Source organism: Dermochelys coriacea, chromosome 27, assembly GCF_009764565.3.
Source record: "Dermochelys coriacea isolate rDerCor1 chromosome 27, rDerCor1.pri.v4, whole genome shotgun sequence".
Classification (NCBI taxonomy): domain Eukaryota; kingdom Metazoa; phylum Chordata; order Testudines; family Dermochelyidae; genus Dermochelys; species Dermochelys coriacea.
The window spans coordinates 11,039,735-11,056,765 of NC_050094.1; the positions used below are offsets into that span (position 1 = coordinate 11,039,735).

Sequence of the window (17,031 nt, forward strand, 5' to 3'; positions counted from 1 at the left end):
TCCTGGGAGACATGCTGTCGGGGATATAATTTCACTGCCAGCTAGAGTGAGCTTACACTGTGATCGTGAAAAGGAGAGGCGGGGAGGGAGGGGGGATGGAACAAACAATTTATCTGTTAAGGGGTGGCTCACTCTAAAAGTTTGGGAAGCATTTCACTCCTTGCCAGAGCTGAAAGTAGTACCCAGGAGTCCTGTGCAGAGCTCTGTCCATTAGATCACACACCCTCGCCCCCACAAGTTAGAAATAGAACCCAGGAGCCCTGACTCCCAATCCTCTACTCCAAGTACTAGACCAAAGTTTTGTCCATGCCCAAGCAGATTATGTTATCCTGGGGAATTTAACTGCAAAAGCGAACGAGCCAGCGCTGACCCACAGAGCCCAAAAGAGAAGAGATTTTGGCTGCCAATTGATGCTTCAGTCTATAAGTAACTTTTATTTGACTTATTCTGTTTCACAGAGCACAGGATCTCTTCAAAGAGAACATACACAGAAGGAAGATACGTACAGACCAATGTCTCTCCACGTTCTCCTGAGCTGGGGTTCTCAGGGGCCCGTGTTCATTGGCGGGCCGTATCGAGAGGGGTCAGTCAAGAGCATGCAGCACAGAACGATGACTGACAGGCTGCTTGGATCTCCCAATTGGGTGCTCGGTTGGGAGAGGGGCGGAGATTATACCACATCACGTATTTCTGCTTTGGATCATTGGACTAGAACGGGGGGGATTGAAGTAACAGGCCCGGAGCAGTCTACAATAAACGACACACCGAGAGCTCTCAGCAGGCCAAGCATGGGGAAGGGGCAGCTCTGGGCTCTTCAGACAGAGCCGTGTGTTGTTGCATCAGGCTTTGCGCCACGATGCAGAACGCATCAGACCCCTGGAGACGGATCTGGGCGGCTCAGCCCCATCTTGCCTCTCCATCCTTTCTGCTTCTCGTTGGCTCTGAGGTAGATTTCATGTGGATGTGGGACAAGTGGTGTCAGTAGTGGGGAAATTAAATTGCTCGCAGGCACTTCTCTAGCCCTTGACTCCTCCCCCCCAAGTGCTGGCCCCTCCCCCAACCTTAAAGTGACATAACTTCAATATGGCTGGAATCCTCCGTCTGCTGAAAATGCTTGTCTTGCCTGTGATATCCACAGCTTGTGGGCGAGCATGTGTTACCAGAGTATGGAAAGGAGTGATGCATCAGCCAAGGAGGATGGGGCCAGCTCCTCCATCAGCGTAAATCGGTGCAGAGGGGCTACATCAATTTATGCCAGCTGGCCTTCCAAGGAGACTCAAGCCCTTTCAGCCCCCGCCGACTTTGGTGGGACTTGAGGGTGCTCAGAGCCCGCTTGGAATTTTTCTGCAATCTTGTCGGGTTGGGCTCTTTTTTGCCCAATGCCACGACTTCCGGCCCCATATGCGGCGTGACATGAGATACGGGGTGGGGGGGAGAGCCATGAATGGCGGGGTGTTAGCCCCACCTCCCCAGAATGCACAAAACCGGTTTGAATGCATTTTCCCAAAGGCCCGCATCCCTGCTGGACTCAGGCACCCTTACCCAGGGGCACCGGCATCAGCGCTGCTTGGAAGCGTCTGGAATTGCTCTCTGATTCATAGACTTTGGGTACGTCTACGCTGTGATTAAATACCCGGAGCTCAGCTGACTCGGGCTCGCGGGGATCAGGCTGCAGGGCTATAAGACTGCACTGTAAACATCTGGGGTTAGGCTGGAGCCCAGGCCCCGGGACCCCACAAGGGGGGAGGATCCCAGGCGTCTACACTGCAAGTTTTATAGCCCAAGCCCGAGTCAGGTGACACAGGCCAGCCACTGGAGTTTAACTGCACTGTAGACATGCCCATTAAGGCCAGAAGGGACCAATATGATCCAAGCTCCTGCATGGATCCATCCCTGGGTGGTTGTGTGTCAGTTACACGTAACGCAGGCCAGAGCGCCAGTGATGTCCACATCAAGCCCATCAGTCAATTCATGGTCCTATAATTTTGGCATCCGTCCACCCAGGATTGCCAGCACCATCAGTCGGTAACGCACCCCTAGCCACCCAGCATGTGAGGTCAGAGGCTAGTCATCGCTTCGGCCAGCCCCCAGGGTCACCCGAGCCACAGGTTGGCCCTGTTCTGATCCCTGTTAAACCACAAACCCTTCTTATGGCAGTTTGGAACCCTCTAACTTCCCGGGGTCTCGCAGTTCCACAGATGAACCCCACAATCCAGGGCTCAACTACCCGTGGAGTTGTTCCATTTGTGGATCCTCGTATTCCAGCCTTGTCCCCGGTCAATGGTGAAACTAAGCAGGAATGGGGCAGGCTTGTTGTGGAATAAAAGGGTCCATACATGGGGGTTAATCAGGAACAGATAATGCACTTTCCATTTACACTGTGCTTTAGTCCGCATTAACTTTCAAGTGTGGACAAGCCCTCCCTTTCTGAGAGTTTCCTCAGACAAGGAGCTTGGGATTCCCCTTGGGCCCAGAAAATCCTCACCCTAAGTAAACCAATCTCACACCACACCCGCTACCCAGCACAATTCGAGAGTGGGGCCCAAACCCTGCATCTGAATACCCCTTGAAATGCCAGGGATCTAGTTGCTCCAGATTAACTGTTAGTGGTTTGGGCCCATCTCTAGGCAGAGCATTGGGGTGGAAAGGGCCGGTTCGTCATGAATTACATTTTCCACTCCAATGCCAGAGGGCGAACACCACCTCCCGGCCCACAGCGAGCAAGATTCTCTTCCTTTCCTTCCCCGCCCCAGAGTTTGGGCGAATGACACCAGCCGAGGATCTGGCCCCGAGGAACAGCCGATGCCTACCCAGAGACGCACTGCTACAGCTGCTAGTTTCATCAGCGCCCTGGTCAATGACGAAGGAGTGGGGGTTTGCCCAACACAAAAATATCTCTGGGTCCTACTAGGAAATGTGGGATACTCCCAAAGAATCTTCACTGTACGGGCACTTCTGATGAATGAATGACTCCATGAAGATCCACTGAGACAGTCCCCGCGGTACGGGCAGGGGGAAATGAGGGCAGCTGGCCAGTCTGAATGGGCTTGTCGCAGATCAGTACAATGCAAAGATGCTTGGTAAGGCCGGAGAGAGTCAGTGGATCTTGGACCCTCGCAGGTGACCGCTGTGGAATTAACATGATGCCATCATGACAGTGTCACATGCCATCACGAGACTGCGGGCAAGGTGAGGGTGTGACCACTATGTGGGACACAGACGGTATTCTTGATACACGGTAACTAGCTACTCAAAGCAACGTGTCAGGATGAAGGAGGAGTAAACGGTACATCAAAGAGAATATAAATACACCACAGACATAGCTGGGCTTGTCCAGAGTCAAAGACAAAAGCAGCCATTGACTTTGAGGAGACCAGGATACGGCCCCTAGCCGACATTAAGTTCAGTGCAATATTATAGGATGTCCATGCTACACCTCTAGAAAGTGGGTTTTGTTTCTCAACAGTGTCACTGAGAGGGGGGTGGGGGGCAGATTTTAATGGAAAGATGCTTGAACTAGCAGCCAAAGGCCAAGGCAGGTTGGTTTGAAAGCTCTCGGGGGCCAACAGTGACCAAAGCTGAAGAGAACCAACCGCCCTGTAACAATGAAACCCCTGGGGAGAGGGGAGAGACTCAAACTGCACTGAGATTCCCGCAGACAGGTGCATGGAAACTCTGTGCCTCTCACTGAAGCAGCTTTCAGAACTGGGGGGGGAGGGGAATCCATCCTCCATCAATCCTCCCTGAGATCATCCAGAGAAACCAAATGTCACAGCAAGAGCTGTAAAGGAACAAGCAGTAAAAGGCAAGCGACACCCTCTGTAAGAAGCCACTACCAACTGTTCTGCCCCTCAGTACCTGGACCGGAGCATTCCCCCGGCTGGCACAAGCATCCCCGAGTATTGCAGATCCTGCCATTCCCGGGGGCGGGGAGGGGAGGAGGGGAAAAAGAAACCCACTTAAAACCAAGGTGAGGGGAAGAGGGAGAGGTGAGTCTCCTACAGTTCAGTCTTTCCTGCAGCTACTGAAGACTTGGAGGTATTTAGGGAGGCGTGTTGCTCCCTGCGTTTTCATGCAGCATCCAAAGGGGGCCAGGGCTGTAAGGAAGTCGTGAGGAGGAAGAAGGAGGAGGAGCCTCAGATCTTACTGTTCTCCAGGTGCGAATCAATGTGCTTTATCAAAGCATCGTCCGGGTAGCCGATAGGGAACGCCACCTGGCAGAGGGGACAGCTTCGGATGTCGGAATCCACTGTCTCCATCAGCAGCTGCGGGGTGAGAGGGGGCAAGAAATGACCTTTCTGCTTAAAGGAGAGTCCCAGGTACCTCCCCAGAGAGCTGCGGGGCCAGAAGCCCAGCTGATGTCGATGGAGCAGCCCCAATTCACACCAGCCGGGGATCCACCCTGCTGGGTCTAAGTGTGCTGCCCAGGTCTTCCCTTTGAACTGCCTTCCGCCCCCAGGAGACTGTTCTGCAGCCCCCAGGTCTCCCCCTCAGCAGGCTTTGCTGGGATCTTCAGCCTGAATTCCCCCTTCATTAATTTCAGCCCACTCCTTGGGGGGTTACGCCCCACCCTCCCCCTCCTGGCAGCCTTCAAGGATGCAGAGACACAGGTGTCAGCTCCCCTCAGTCATCAGTCAGCCAAACTAGTTATGCTGGACTGGCGTAGGAAAATCCCCCTCATAACACGAACTACCTCGTGGGATTCACTAGGGGGTGCCTCTCCCAGCACTTGCTGTCCACAGCTGGGGTCCACCAGGCAGAGCTCAGATCAAGGTTGGGAGCCAAAGTTCCCATTTCTTATGTGGTTACAGGCTTTCTTGGGGCCTCCAGCACCACGGTAACCAAGTGCCTCAGCCATGGACTGGATTGATCCTCACAAGGTAGGAAAGTATCACAGCCCTCCCCCCGCCCCGTTTACTGACGGGGAAACTGAGGCACACAGTGGTTAAGCAACTTCCTCAAGGTCACGCAACTCGGCGGCAGCAGAGCCAGGAACAGAATGCAGCTCTCCCCGTCCTTAGCCACAGGATCACCACTCCTTTTCCTCCCTGGGTCCTACATTCTTGTTCAGACCCATTGCTGAGAAAAGGGAACACACATCCCCGAGTCCAGGGGCGAGGGCCGGGGGTTCGGCGAGGCCATCCCAGACCAGGCTGGAGGTGGAGCTGCTGTGAAGAAGCTCGCAGCGGGATAATGGGTTAGGTAGTAACCGGGGCTATCGCTTACGTTGATCGACGGCCAGGATTGTGCGTGCTCAGCCCTGGAGTAGGAGGCAGCTGTCCGGTGTGCAGTGGGGTCGGGGATGGGGAAGCCGGCGCAGAAAGAGGCACAGCGGGTGGCTCCCGCCTCGGAACTGGGGGGGCTGGGGACGGCCCACTCGTCTTCGTCCGAGGACTGCTTCTCGAAGCGCAGGTGCTCCTCGAAGGCGTCTCTAGCACCCCCGGCCCCGCCGATGTAAACCTCGCCGTAGGGACGGTGCTTTGGCAGCGTGGAGGCTTCGGGCTGCAGCCACAGGGAGTGGCTCTGCCGGTACACGGCAGTGTCGCTCACCTCCGAGTAGCTGCGGCGCCCCTGGAAGCTGGCTTTGATGTGGTGGCTTGGGGGCTTCGAGTACCCCAGATCCATCATGTTCCTCTCGCTGGTGGGGGGCGCCCGGTGCTGGGAGGCGGGGGACGGGCAGGAGGGGGCAGGAGAGCGGCGCTGCGGGGCGGGGGATTGGCTCGGGGGGGGTGCCGGGGAGCGACGCTGCTGGGCAGGGGATTGGCTCGGGGGGGGCGCTGGGGAGCGGCGCTGCTGGGCGGGGGACTGGCTCGGGGGGACAGGAGACCGCCGCTGCAGCGCGGGAGACTGGCATGGGGGGACCGGGGGCCGGCCTTGCTGAGCCGGGGGCGGGCAGGGCGGCGCCGGGGAGCGGCGCTGCGAGAGCGGGGAGTGCCTCTGGCCTGCAAAGCAACGAGACAAAGACAAGCAAGTCAGCAAGGGGACGCACACCCCTAGCCCACCCACCAGCGTGCGCAGCACAGACAGCAGTGCCCTGGGGGCGGTATGCTGGGCAGGGACCAGCTCAGCCTACGCGGGGCACAGGGACCATCTCGATCACGGAAAGAGGCCAAGGGTGGAATCCAGGCCCCTGAGAGCCATCTCCCCTTCCGCCCCAGAGGGCGACCCTCTGGGCCTGAGGCACACAGGAGGGGTAGCAGGGACGTCCCAGGTTGGGGTTCATCCCCCAGGGTGACAGCCTGACCTCGGGGCTCTCCATCCTTCCCCAGCCCCTCTCCCCTTTCGGATCCCAAACTCCGGGCCCTTCTGGTGAAGGGGGATGGTGCCAATCTCCCTTTGGAGACCCCCCCCCCAAGGGAACCGAACCCGCTGCCCCAGCTCGCAAACCCCTCGCCCCCGGGAACGTGCTCACCGCCGTTTATGGGCTGCTCCTGCAGCAGCGTTCGGAGGATCTGGCTCTGCAGGGAGCTGAGGGTCCTCAGCTGGCACAGCTCCTCCGTCAGCTCGGTGTAGGCCAGCGCCAGGTTGACTCTAACACGGAGTAGACAGCAGGGCAAGGCGTAAAGCAACCCCGTAGGAGATGGCCTGGCTCGGGGACAGGGAGAGGTCCCCCACCCCCGGCTCTGCTGAGCCGCTGCACCCCCACGACTGCGAGGGGCGATGGCAGGGGCAGACCATAGCCAACTGCCCTGGGAAAAGGGGACAGCTGCTGGACCCTGCCAGCAGAGGGACTCCTGGGAGTCTGGGGAAGGCCCCGTGAGAGCTCTGGGGCTCACATCCGGGGGTCTGTCTGATCTCCCCCCAGGGCCTGCGACCCTATAGGCTGAGTGAAGCACGTCAACACAGATCATCAGAACAAGGTGAGAACAAAAAGAGTGGAGGCCGCTGCTCATCACATCGACGAGCAGTCGCCAGCCTGTCTGTACCCAGCTGATCTCTCTTGCCCCATACGTCGATTGTCCGCTCTTTGGGGCAGAGACTGACTTTTTGTTCTGGGTTTGAACAGCCCTTAGCTCAGCAGGGTCCTTGTCCACTCCCAGGCAGTACCATAACCCACATTATATATCATAGTATAGGATAGGGCCAGACAAAAGGAGACAGTGTTTTTTTCACCCCCAGAGCTCAGCTCCCTTTACAAACTGAGACCGGGGCTCTAAGGAAGTCGAGCGACTTGCCCAAGGTCACCTAGCGAGCCAAGGATGGAACCCAGGAGTCCTGGCTTTCCAAACAAAACAAACAAAAAGGCAACAGATAAATGACGACTTTTTCCTCCAGCCGGGCTGCCGGCCCCATCAACGTCTTTCCCGTGGCCCTGCCAAAGTCGTCAACCCGTGGAAGTCTCCCCAACAACTTCCGCGTTGCCTTTAAAAAAAAAACAAAACAGATTCGCTATGTTGATGTGAAGGGAGAACCTGTCTCATGAGGTTATCAAGGGGCTGTCAGGCTGAGCACGAGAGAGCAGCCGTGTTGAGCTGAGTGACTGTGACACCGAGGGGACCTGGGAGATGCCTCACGTAACAGCAGCGGACAGGTCCCCCCCTCCTCACCACCCCTAAAGAATCGGGTTGTATTCACTCCAGCGTCCACAGGACACATCCCCCTGGAAGCGGGGCATTGTTTGTTCTGATGTGCGGCCGGCGGGAGTGATGGGCGACGAAACGAAGGGCCCCAAAGGATCCGACTCGAAGGATTTTGTGAACAATGGGCACGACGCTCACACAGAGGAACCCCTTGTGAGCCTGAGAAGGCAGCAGAGCAGAGCCCTGGCCAGCAGCGCCGGGGTTCCTCCGTCTATAGCTCTCCTCCATCAGCCACCACAGCAGCTACACCTCCTGGAGCTCCCTGGTGTCCGGAAACTCACATGCTCCCCTGTTCTTCTAGGAACTCGGCATCAATCCCAGCTGGTGCCCAGTCCCTAGCCAGTCTCACGGAGAGAGCCCTGAGCAGTGGCCTTGCCGTGGGCACAGATCGCTAGGGACAAAAAGCCAGCCCTGATGTTTCCTAAAGGAGGCCGGTCATACACGCTCCTGCCCAGAGGTGGACGCCTTTGGGATCCATAAAAAGCCTCCGGCCCCTCAGTTTGGGGGAGGGATCGGTTTGTGGCTGTGCTGTCAGAGCTATGGCTGGTGGCGCTAGGGCTGTTACGAGGCCCGTCCCAGCAGCTAAGCCTGCTCCTCTGGCCCCACCAGGGTCAGCTCATGAGAGCCGCCGCAGCCCCCTCCTCCCGCAGCCAAGACTCCTATTGATTTCAACAGGCGCTGGAGTCAGGCCCTTAATAACCTCATTAAGGGACCATTGATCCCACTGCTGGCAGCCGCAGTCTCGGGGGCCTTGGTCATGTCACTTAACCTTTCCACCTTCCCTTCCCTTCTGCAAAATGAGAAAACTAACCCCCTGCCCACAGCAGGACAAAGCAACATCATTGTCCCCATTTGGCAGATGGGGGCTCTGAGATTCGTTGCTGTGGAGACGTACTCCCTTGTCGACTTGCCCAATGTCACAGAGCGAACCAGTGGCAGAGCTGGGAATCCATCCCCCTAAAGCCATCCCTACTCTCTAAGCAAGGGGGTGACCACAGTGCATAGGAGCCTGTGACATACAGCAGGACAGAGACGGGTGCAATAACTCTTTTGCGGGCTCACTCTGAAGATGCAGCGGGTTGGGTGTGAATGAAAGAGACCCGCGAATAATAAATCATCATCACCCCTATCTCTTCTCATCCCTAGATGTCCAAGCACTTCACAGAGGAGGTCAGGTTCATTCTCCCCATTTTACAGCCTGGGAAACAGAGGCTCAGAGTGCCCAAAGGCACCCAGCAGCCAAGCCAAGAAGAGAACCCAGGTCTCCAGTACCCCCACTCCACACCTTCACAACTTCTAAAGTCAGTAGGGACCAACGTGATCATCTGGCTTGATGTCCTCTCCAACACAGACCACAGGACTTCTCCAAAGTCCCAGTCGCTCCAACCACTAGGCCACGCTGCAGTGGAAGGCAAGGTGAGGTGGAGAGGGGATTTCTAGGTTGGCTGATCTCACACAGGCAAGGCAGTTTGTTCTCTCTCTCACTGAGGCCCGAACAGCCGCCAGGATACCCGACATTCGCCCGCTGCCCCATGAATATTTCAGACCTGAAAGACTGTGGCCATTCGGAGCCCATGTTTTAGCACAGGGGAACCTGCCATTCCCTCGGTCTTCTGCTGCCTTCCAAAAACAAAACCCCCCAACCCAACCCACCAGGCCCTGCTGGGGCGGGTCCCACATTGGCAACGGCAGGTGAGCTGGTCAGAAAAAGTGCTGCCCTGAGTGTACCCTCCCTTCCTCCAGAATAACCTTCTGCCCCTCAGAGATCAAAGAGTGGAAACTTCCTTCTCCAGTTCAATCACTGGCAATGCAAATCAACCAAAAGGCAGGCCAGGCATGGCAAAGCAGGACTCTCCCCTGCCCTCCTCCATCACTGCCTGGCATGCTGTGGCAGACATAACAGACTGGCGCCATTCCAAGCCGTGGCACCGGGATTTTGGCCTCGCAAACGTGAACCGTTTCCTGTAAGGGGAGGCGAAGGCCGGGGCTGAGAGTGGGGACACATGTCAGTGGCGGCAGAGGAGAGTTGTGTGAGGTTTGTGCTTCTGAAGACAGGAAAAGTGAGTGTTTCAAATAAAGGCTGGTTAAGAAGAAAAGCCCCCCCCCCGGGGTGTGTGGCTGCAAGCGGGTTAGGCATGCTCACAAAGCGGAGGTTTATTTTAGAAGCAAGAGCGAAAAGAAAAAAAAAAATCCCCCACCGCCTAACCAGGGTGACCAACCTCTCGGGGGGCCCACTCGGTGAAGGCGGCTCAGGAAAGGCGTGTGGTTCTTTAGCCTGCGAGATGGGTGCCACACCTCCAGTGACTCGCGGGGCGATGACCAGAAGCTGTGCAGGGAGGGAGTTGCCGCGCCTCCTTCCCGTCTTCCCCCCCGGCTGGCTTTCTGCAGGAGCGTTCAGCTGCTGATTGAGGGCGGGGCTAGGTGAGCCCCACCTGGGCGAGGGGTCCCCAGAGCCCCTGTGCCTGGATCTGGGGGACACAGCCCCCAGTATTCAGCCTATTGCAGTGGCCCAAGAAACATCACCCCGCTTCCTTCCAGCGCTCCAGGCTCTCTGCTGGGCCACTCTTCCTCCCGGTTCCCACCCCAACGCATGCACTTCCTCCCCGAACACCCCATCCTACATGGATGCTGTTCTTCCTCTGCCCAGTCCCCGGACAGACCTCGGGAGCCAATCTGGCTTTCAGCAACCCCCATGCAAACTCAGCGCTTTCTCTGGATTTGCACTGGGGTAGTTCAGCCCTGGACGTCTCGCTGACTGGCCACTACAATGGGCCTGCATCATTACTGGGCCCTGATCCATCCCCAATTCTCCTCTGCATCCTTGCCCCTGTGACTGATCCTCCCGCTCTCAGCTGGGTGCCTGTATTTGCCCTCTTTTGAAACAGCCCCCCTGCCGGCAATACCCAGCCCTATGGCCGACCCCAAGTCCGCCCTGCAGTGACCTTCATGCCCTGTCTCCCCTTGTGCCTGAACCATCTTCCCATCCTACCTTGGTGCCCTACAGATCCACCTGGGCCCCGTGCAGCCCACTCCCGAAAGCCGCTGTGCACTGCTGCTCTGGTTGAAGACACATGGGCTCAGACCTCCCGCCAAACCAAATCCTCTGCGGTTCTGAGCACCTATTGCAAGCTGCAGAACGCACTCAGCACCTCGCAAGATCGGCGTCGGGTGCCCTTAACAAGGCTCCGTCAATCATCATCATCAATAACAGCACTGTCTGCAACTGCCCCCAACTACCCAGGCAAGCGCTAGGGGCAAGTTTCTGAGCCTGAGCTCCCAGCACAGACAACCTCGCATGGAAGGGGGAGATGGGGATTAAGTTTTCTAGATGACACCTTCCAAGCATCTGCAACCTCTGGATGCTACTGGGAAAGGGGAAAGCAGCTTTTTGAAGGCAGCTGAAGTGGAACAATCATGCATGAGGTTTCTGCAACCCATCCAGTGTAGGATTAGTTCTAGCACCGATCAACGTCAGGCATCTGGATCAAGCTTGGAATGTTTTTAAACCACTGGAAACAAGCAAAAGCCTGGTGCGCCTTAAAAAGATAGCGGACTAGTGCTGAAACCCTGGCCGCGGGTGTCTAGTGCTGTGTAGACACACCCTAAATTGGGACTCAGGAGGCTTTGGTTCAAATTTTGGAGGTGCCACTGGCTCCTTGATCAAGTTACATGGCCAAGTTTTCAAGAGATCGCCGCCCAGAGGAAGGGCCAGATTCTCAAGAGATGAGTGTCCTTAATCCGTGTCAGCTCCCACTCTGGATAACGATACCTTGCTCTGTCTTGTCCATTTAGCTCTTACTAGGAGTATGTACAGCACCTGGCACTATGCGGCCTCTCTGCACCACTGTAACACAAATAATAATGATAAGCCCCTGCAGGATTTATGCCTATTGCATGTTGATTCCTTGTATATTCCATATCAAGGGTCAGGCCTGTGTTGGGATAGAGAGAACCTGGATTTCTGCCTGAGGAGACAATGGGTTTTGAGCCACTTGTAGCAGGCCAGACTCTGTCCTGAAGATGCTCAGATTCAAAGATACTGCAGCTTCCACCAGGACACGTGTGGCCGGATTTTCCACAGCTCAGCTCCCCGAGCTGCTTCCGGAGCGGTCCCCGCCTTGCACCCCTGTTCCTGTCCCCCAGCGAAGCAGAAGTCGAGCTGAAATTAACAAAGGAACTGCCCAAACCACAGAGCCTGTGCATGCTCAGGCAGGGAGGAGACCTGTGCACCGAATGCTGCCGAAGGCAACTGGTGGAGACGCTGCTGCATTTTCAACACCAGCTCGCTGAACCACCTCGCTGGGCTCTACCCGCCACAGTGGAAGGGAACTTTTCCGTGCACAAGGTGCGATCATTTCTCCACCTCGCTCCAATTTCACAAGGCACCGTCTATCGATGGCATCACCCCCGGCCACAGCTAATTGCGGGGATGGGACGGGAGGGGGAATGTTCGCTTGCTCCCAGAACAGATGGTAATGGCAGAAAGAAACAGCACCAAGATCTATTTTTCCACCCCAGATACTTCACAGTCTTTCAGGAAGTCTGATGCAGCAGAAAAGCTGTTTGTAATTAATCTCCTCCCCAACAGGAACCTTGCATGGAAAACGGAAAATCTCGACAGTTTCTGAACGTGACTCCCCTCCCTTCCAAAAACATATTCATTTCAAAATAAAATGGGTGGGTTTTGGTAAGTCACTGAAGACAAGAGATCTCAGAACAAACCAGCCCCAAAAGACCAGCCACCTCCAATCTCTGGATTCATGTCCAGTCACCCATAGAGGGCGAGGACCATTTGTACTGAGGTAGCGCCTAATCGGAGCCCCACTGCGCCAGGTGCTGTACAGACACATAGTAAGAGACCTCAAAGAGCTGACATTCTAAATAGGCAATCATCCTATTTTAAAGATGGAGGAACTGAGACAGATCCAGGGACAGATTTGCCAATGGGGGCAGCCTATTGTGACCCGTCTGTGTCACAACGGCAGCTCTCGGGTGTTGTTAATTCTCTAGCCCCAAAGGGAAGAGCGGAGGACTTGAAAATCCGGCCCTAAATAACTTAGGTCACAGAAGCAGTCAGTAACAGAGTTCAGCATTGAACCTCAGTCTTCTGAGTATGAGACTGCTGCCTTAACCACAAGACCATCCCCTTCCAATTGTTTGCTGCTTACAAAAGTACTTGGTGCTTCGCAACAGAATGAAATATGACATCTTGTTTCCTAGGGCAAGCAGCCAGCAGCACCGTACAACTATAGGAACAGCAGCATGGGGACTAGCAGTTCGCTGAGAAGTGGGAGCCAGGGGTCCTGGTTTCTAGTCCCAGCTCTGCTGCTAATTTGTCATGTCAACTTTGGGTGTGTTGTTTAGGATCTCTCAACTTCAGCTTTTCCTGGGGTCAAATAGGGATGATAATAAATAAGTGATTGTTACTCATCTCACCAGGGCGGGATGAATCCTCATGCAAATTCCCACTGATTGCAGTAAAAGTTCTCAGCCCATTCTGAGTCAGAGCAATGGGTCACTATCTCCTGTTCCTCAGCACTAGCTGCCTATAAACCCCTATAATGAAAAATCACGCAGTACTTTCCCATAAGAGAGATGGTCTTCCTGACCCCAGACAGTTTATGATTTACTCATGCCCTGAAGCATGCAGATTTATTACACCTATGAAGCATTTATCCCATGTAACGGAACTGCGGCTATGCTCATTCTCCATGTAAATGGCCAAACTTTTTTGGAATCCTTCTAAGCTCTTGGCTACAATAAATATCCAGAAACAGGAAGTTCCCTGGGTATAAAAACCAAAAAGTTGCATTTCACTGTCCCTGGACATCCCTTGTCCACATATTATAGGAAAGGATAAATAGGAGCGCCTGATCTACCTTCTCTCTTCCATTCTTCATTTTCTCTCTCTCTCTCTCTCATGCCTCTTGTTTGTCCTCTCTCTAAATCAAAAAGTCCAAAGCTTTTCATTCTCTTTCCCAGCCTCTGAACCACTGCCATGGACCTTTATACCACTTGTACGTCTGTCCCATTATGGCAGCACCTCAAGGGCTAGCCAAGTTCAGGGACCCATTGTGGTAGGCACCGTCTGTACATCTAGCAAGAAAAAGTCCCTGCTCCCAAAGAATTTACCATATAAACAGACAAACGGTGGGAGGGCAAACTGAGGCATTGAGCAGGAAAGTGATTTGCCTAAAGTCACACAACTCATTAGTTGCAGAGGTGAGAACAGAACGGAGGTCTCCTAAATCCTAGCCCTATGCACTAGACCACATTGTCTTACTTGAAAAGTGATTTATCCTGGTGTCACAAAGTACCTTCACAGGGTGAAAATGCTAGGTATTAAAGGACTCTAATCTAGGGGAGAAAGACATAAATGGGAACCCATGGCTGGAAGCTGATGCTGGACAAATTCAAACTAGAAATATGGCACCAATGCTTAACAATGAAGTGATTAACCCTTAGAACAAATTCCCAAGGAGAGTGGTGGATGCTCCATTTCTTGATGTTGTTAGATCAAGACCACATGCCTTCCCAGAAGGTATTTTCCATTGGTGTTTGCAGTGTTGTTGTAGCTGTGTGTCCCCCAGGGTATTAGAGAGACAAGGTGGGGAAGGTGATCCCTACTTTTCAAGATCTAGGAGTCCCAAACATGCCTATCACAATGTATGGTGTACCTCATCTACTGCACTAAATGCCCAAATAACTATGTGGGTGAAACCAGACAAACACTACACTCTCAAATGAACTCACCCAGAAAAAGGACCAAAGACAAAAAACACCCCCATCCCCTGTGAGTCAACCGAAAGTGATCACTCCATATCTGACCTCTCAGTGCTCATCCTCAAAGGAAACCTGCACAACACCTTGAAAAGATGAGCCTGGGAACTTAAATTAATAATTTTGCTAGACACTAAATACCATGGCCTTAATAAAGACACTGGATATATGGTTTATTACAATAAACAATCTGTAACTAACTCACTCCTCCCTTTTTTTGTCCTATGTCTGCAGAGGTGTTAACTTAGCCACTTCCCCTTGAATGGTCCCTTAGAATATGTGCTAACTACTTATGCTAAACAATCTGTTCGGTCTTGTATTTAGCTATTTTGTTTATAAATTTGTTAGTCTCTAAGGTGCCACAAGTCCTCCTTTTCTTTTTGCGAATACAGACTAACACGGCTGCTACTCTGAAACCTGTATTTAGCTGTGACACTGAGTACCTTTCCCAGATCTGAAGAAGAGCTCTGTGTAAGCTGGAAAGCTTCTCTCTTGGTCCAATAAACGATATTGCCTCACCCACCTTGTCTTCCTGAAAGGTTTGCTTCAGGCTATGTGAACACTATGCACCTTTTAGCGACACAGCTACAGATGAAAGGTGCGCAGTGTAGCCGCTGTATATTGGCAGGAGAGAGCTCTCCCGCCAACAAAAAACTTCCACCTCCAAGGAGCAGCGGTAGCTTTGTCAGCAGGAGAGAACACTGCTCACACCGGTGCTTTTCGTCAGCAAAATTTTTGTCCTTCGGGGGAGTGGTTTTTTTCAAACCTCTGAACAACCGAAGGTTTGTCGTTCCGGTTCCAGTGTAGGCAAAGCCTTAGAGTCCAGCGATACTCAGACCTCAGAGGTTCAGGAGACAAATTAGTGATCAACATTACCCAAAAGAGTCACAGTCATGTGAATTCGTTTCATTTGAGATATATACACATACACACACGCACACATACACACACACGCTCAGCAAAATGACTGACCAAGTATTATTATTTTATCAACTACAATTGGTTAATAATAGAGGAAAAGCCTCCTGATTTGTTAATAACTTAGATCAGTTAATCATTAAATCACAGGGCGTTTTAATATCATGGGCTGCAAAGAGCCACAGGTGACGCATTAAAGAGCTATTTGCAGCTCCGGAGACTCTGTCTGAGTATCTCTGCGTTAGTCAAAAGCCTGCTCGACGCTAGGAAATTAGGCTGGTGTAACATGTCGCTCACACCTCTGAGTGGCACAGTTAAACTGACCCAAGCCCTGGTGTAGACAGCACTAGGTGGACAAGAGAATTCTCCCGTCGACTGCCTCTTGGGGCAGCGGATCACTTCCGCCAACCGAGGCATCTCCTTTCAGCATAGGCAACGTCTTCACTGACGTGATCCGGCTGCATCGCTGCAGTGTTTTAAGTGTAGACAAGCCCAAAGAAGTTATTGGACTCAACAGAGGGGGATCTGGGTGAAACGTGAGGGCCCGATCAGCCTAGATGACCTCACAGTCCCCTCTGCCCCTGAAATCTACGAACTCAGAGACCACGTCCTCTCAAAAACAATCCCCCACAATCTAGGACACCCGGGCCTCCTGAATACCACAATTCGAGTCACCGGGAGTTCAAGTCAAATTATTTTTTCTCGGATCGCGAGATACAAAGCAGCACACTGCCGATAAGCGGTGGCAAGTTTCTCAATACAATGATTTGCCCCCCCCGCCCCGTTCTCTCTTTCGTGTGCACGGGCAGCATCTCACGGGGTTTGCACGCGGCCGGGCTGAGATGGGAAATCAGGCAGAGGTTGCAGCTGTGCTGGCTCCTACGCACTTCTTTTTACTCTTTTGTTATTTTGCTTCTGCTTCCTCCCCCAGTCCCACAAGCCTCAACTCTTTTAATAAAACGCTGTGGTCAGCCCTCCCCCGGCCCCCACATCCCCCTCCCCCACGCCTCACGCTCTCCGTCAGCAGACGGCACAGCGGGGGCCTGTGGGTGTGAGTGGCAGAGGTGGGGGAGGAGGGGACAAGATGTTTAGCAAGGAGGCATGGTTTCATGGGAGCGTCTGGGATCCTGGGGGGGCAGAAGGGGTCTGCACGTGCCATTTACACCCTCCTCCAGCTGCGAAATAAAGAGGCGAGATGAAGGGGATCCAGCCCGCCCGCTCCGCACGCAGGCTGGGCTTGCCAGTAGGGGGCACTGCAGGGCCTGGCTACTGATCAGCCACCAAGAGGCTACCACAATGCTAAGGCCCATGGTTATAGCAGATTGCAAGAGGAGGGGGGCGCTCTCAGGGCATCGGAGAAGGAGGAGCTCTGCTCACCCAACCCAGGAAGTCATGAAGCTTAAGGCTAGAAGTGATTCCCCAGACCACCTAGTCTGATCTCTGCATTGCAAGCCACCAATGCCGGCCAGCCCCCACCCACCAATTCCAACAACTGCCAGGAGACCAAAGCATTACTCGGGAGACGAGACTGTTTTGTGCCACGGGCAGAGACTAGGAGGGGCCGAGGCCCGCAGCCCGCGTGCTGGTAGAGAAATGATTAAGTGAGACACGCCACAGAGCTTTTTAGTTTTAAGTCAAGTGACCCACACGCTGGAGAGGAAGGTGAAAAAAACCCAAGGTCGCTGCCATCTGATCTGGGGGAAAACTCCTTCCCAGCCCCACATGTGGTGATCAGGGAGACCCTCAGCATGGG

General features: G+C 54.0%; 1 protein-coding gene across 1 annotated transcript in view; it reads right to left on the reverse strand.

Moving 5' to 3' along the window:
- Nucleotides 1-407: 407 nt before the first annotated feature.
- The window catches only part of TBKBP1 (TBK1 binding protein 1), a 57,551-nt gene continuing 40,927 nt past the window's right edge, over nt 408-17,031 (reverse strand). Inside the window, exons 8-10 of the mRNA XM_038385539.2 lie at nt 6,413-6,531; nt 5,227-5,942; nt 408-4,265 (exon numbers count right to left, since the gene is read on the reverse strand). Of these exons, the coding sequence (XP_038241467.1) occupies nt 4,137-4,265; nt 5,227-5,942; nt 6,413-6,531 (964 nt within the window). The 3' untranslated portion in view covers nt 408-4,136. The remainder of the gene's footprint in view (nt 4,266-5,226; nt 5,943-6,412; nt 6,532-17,031) is intronic.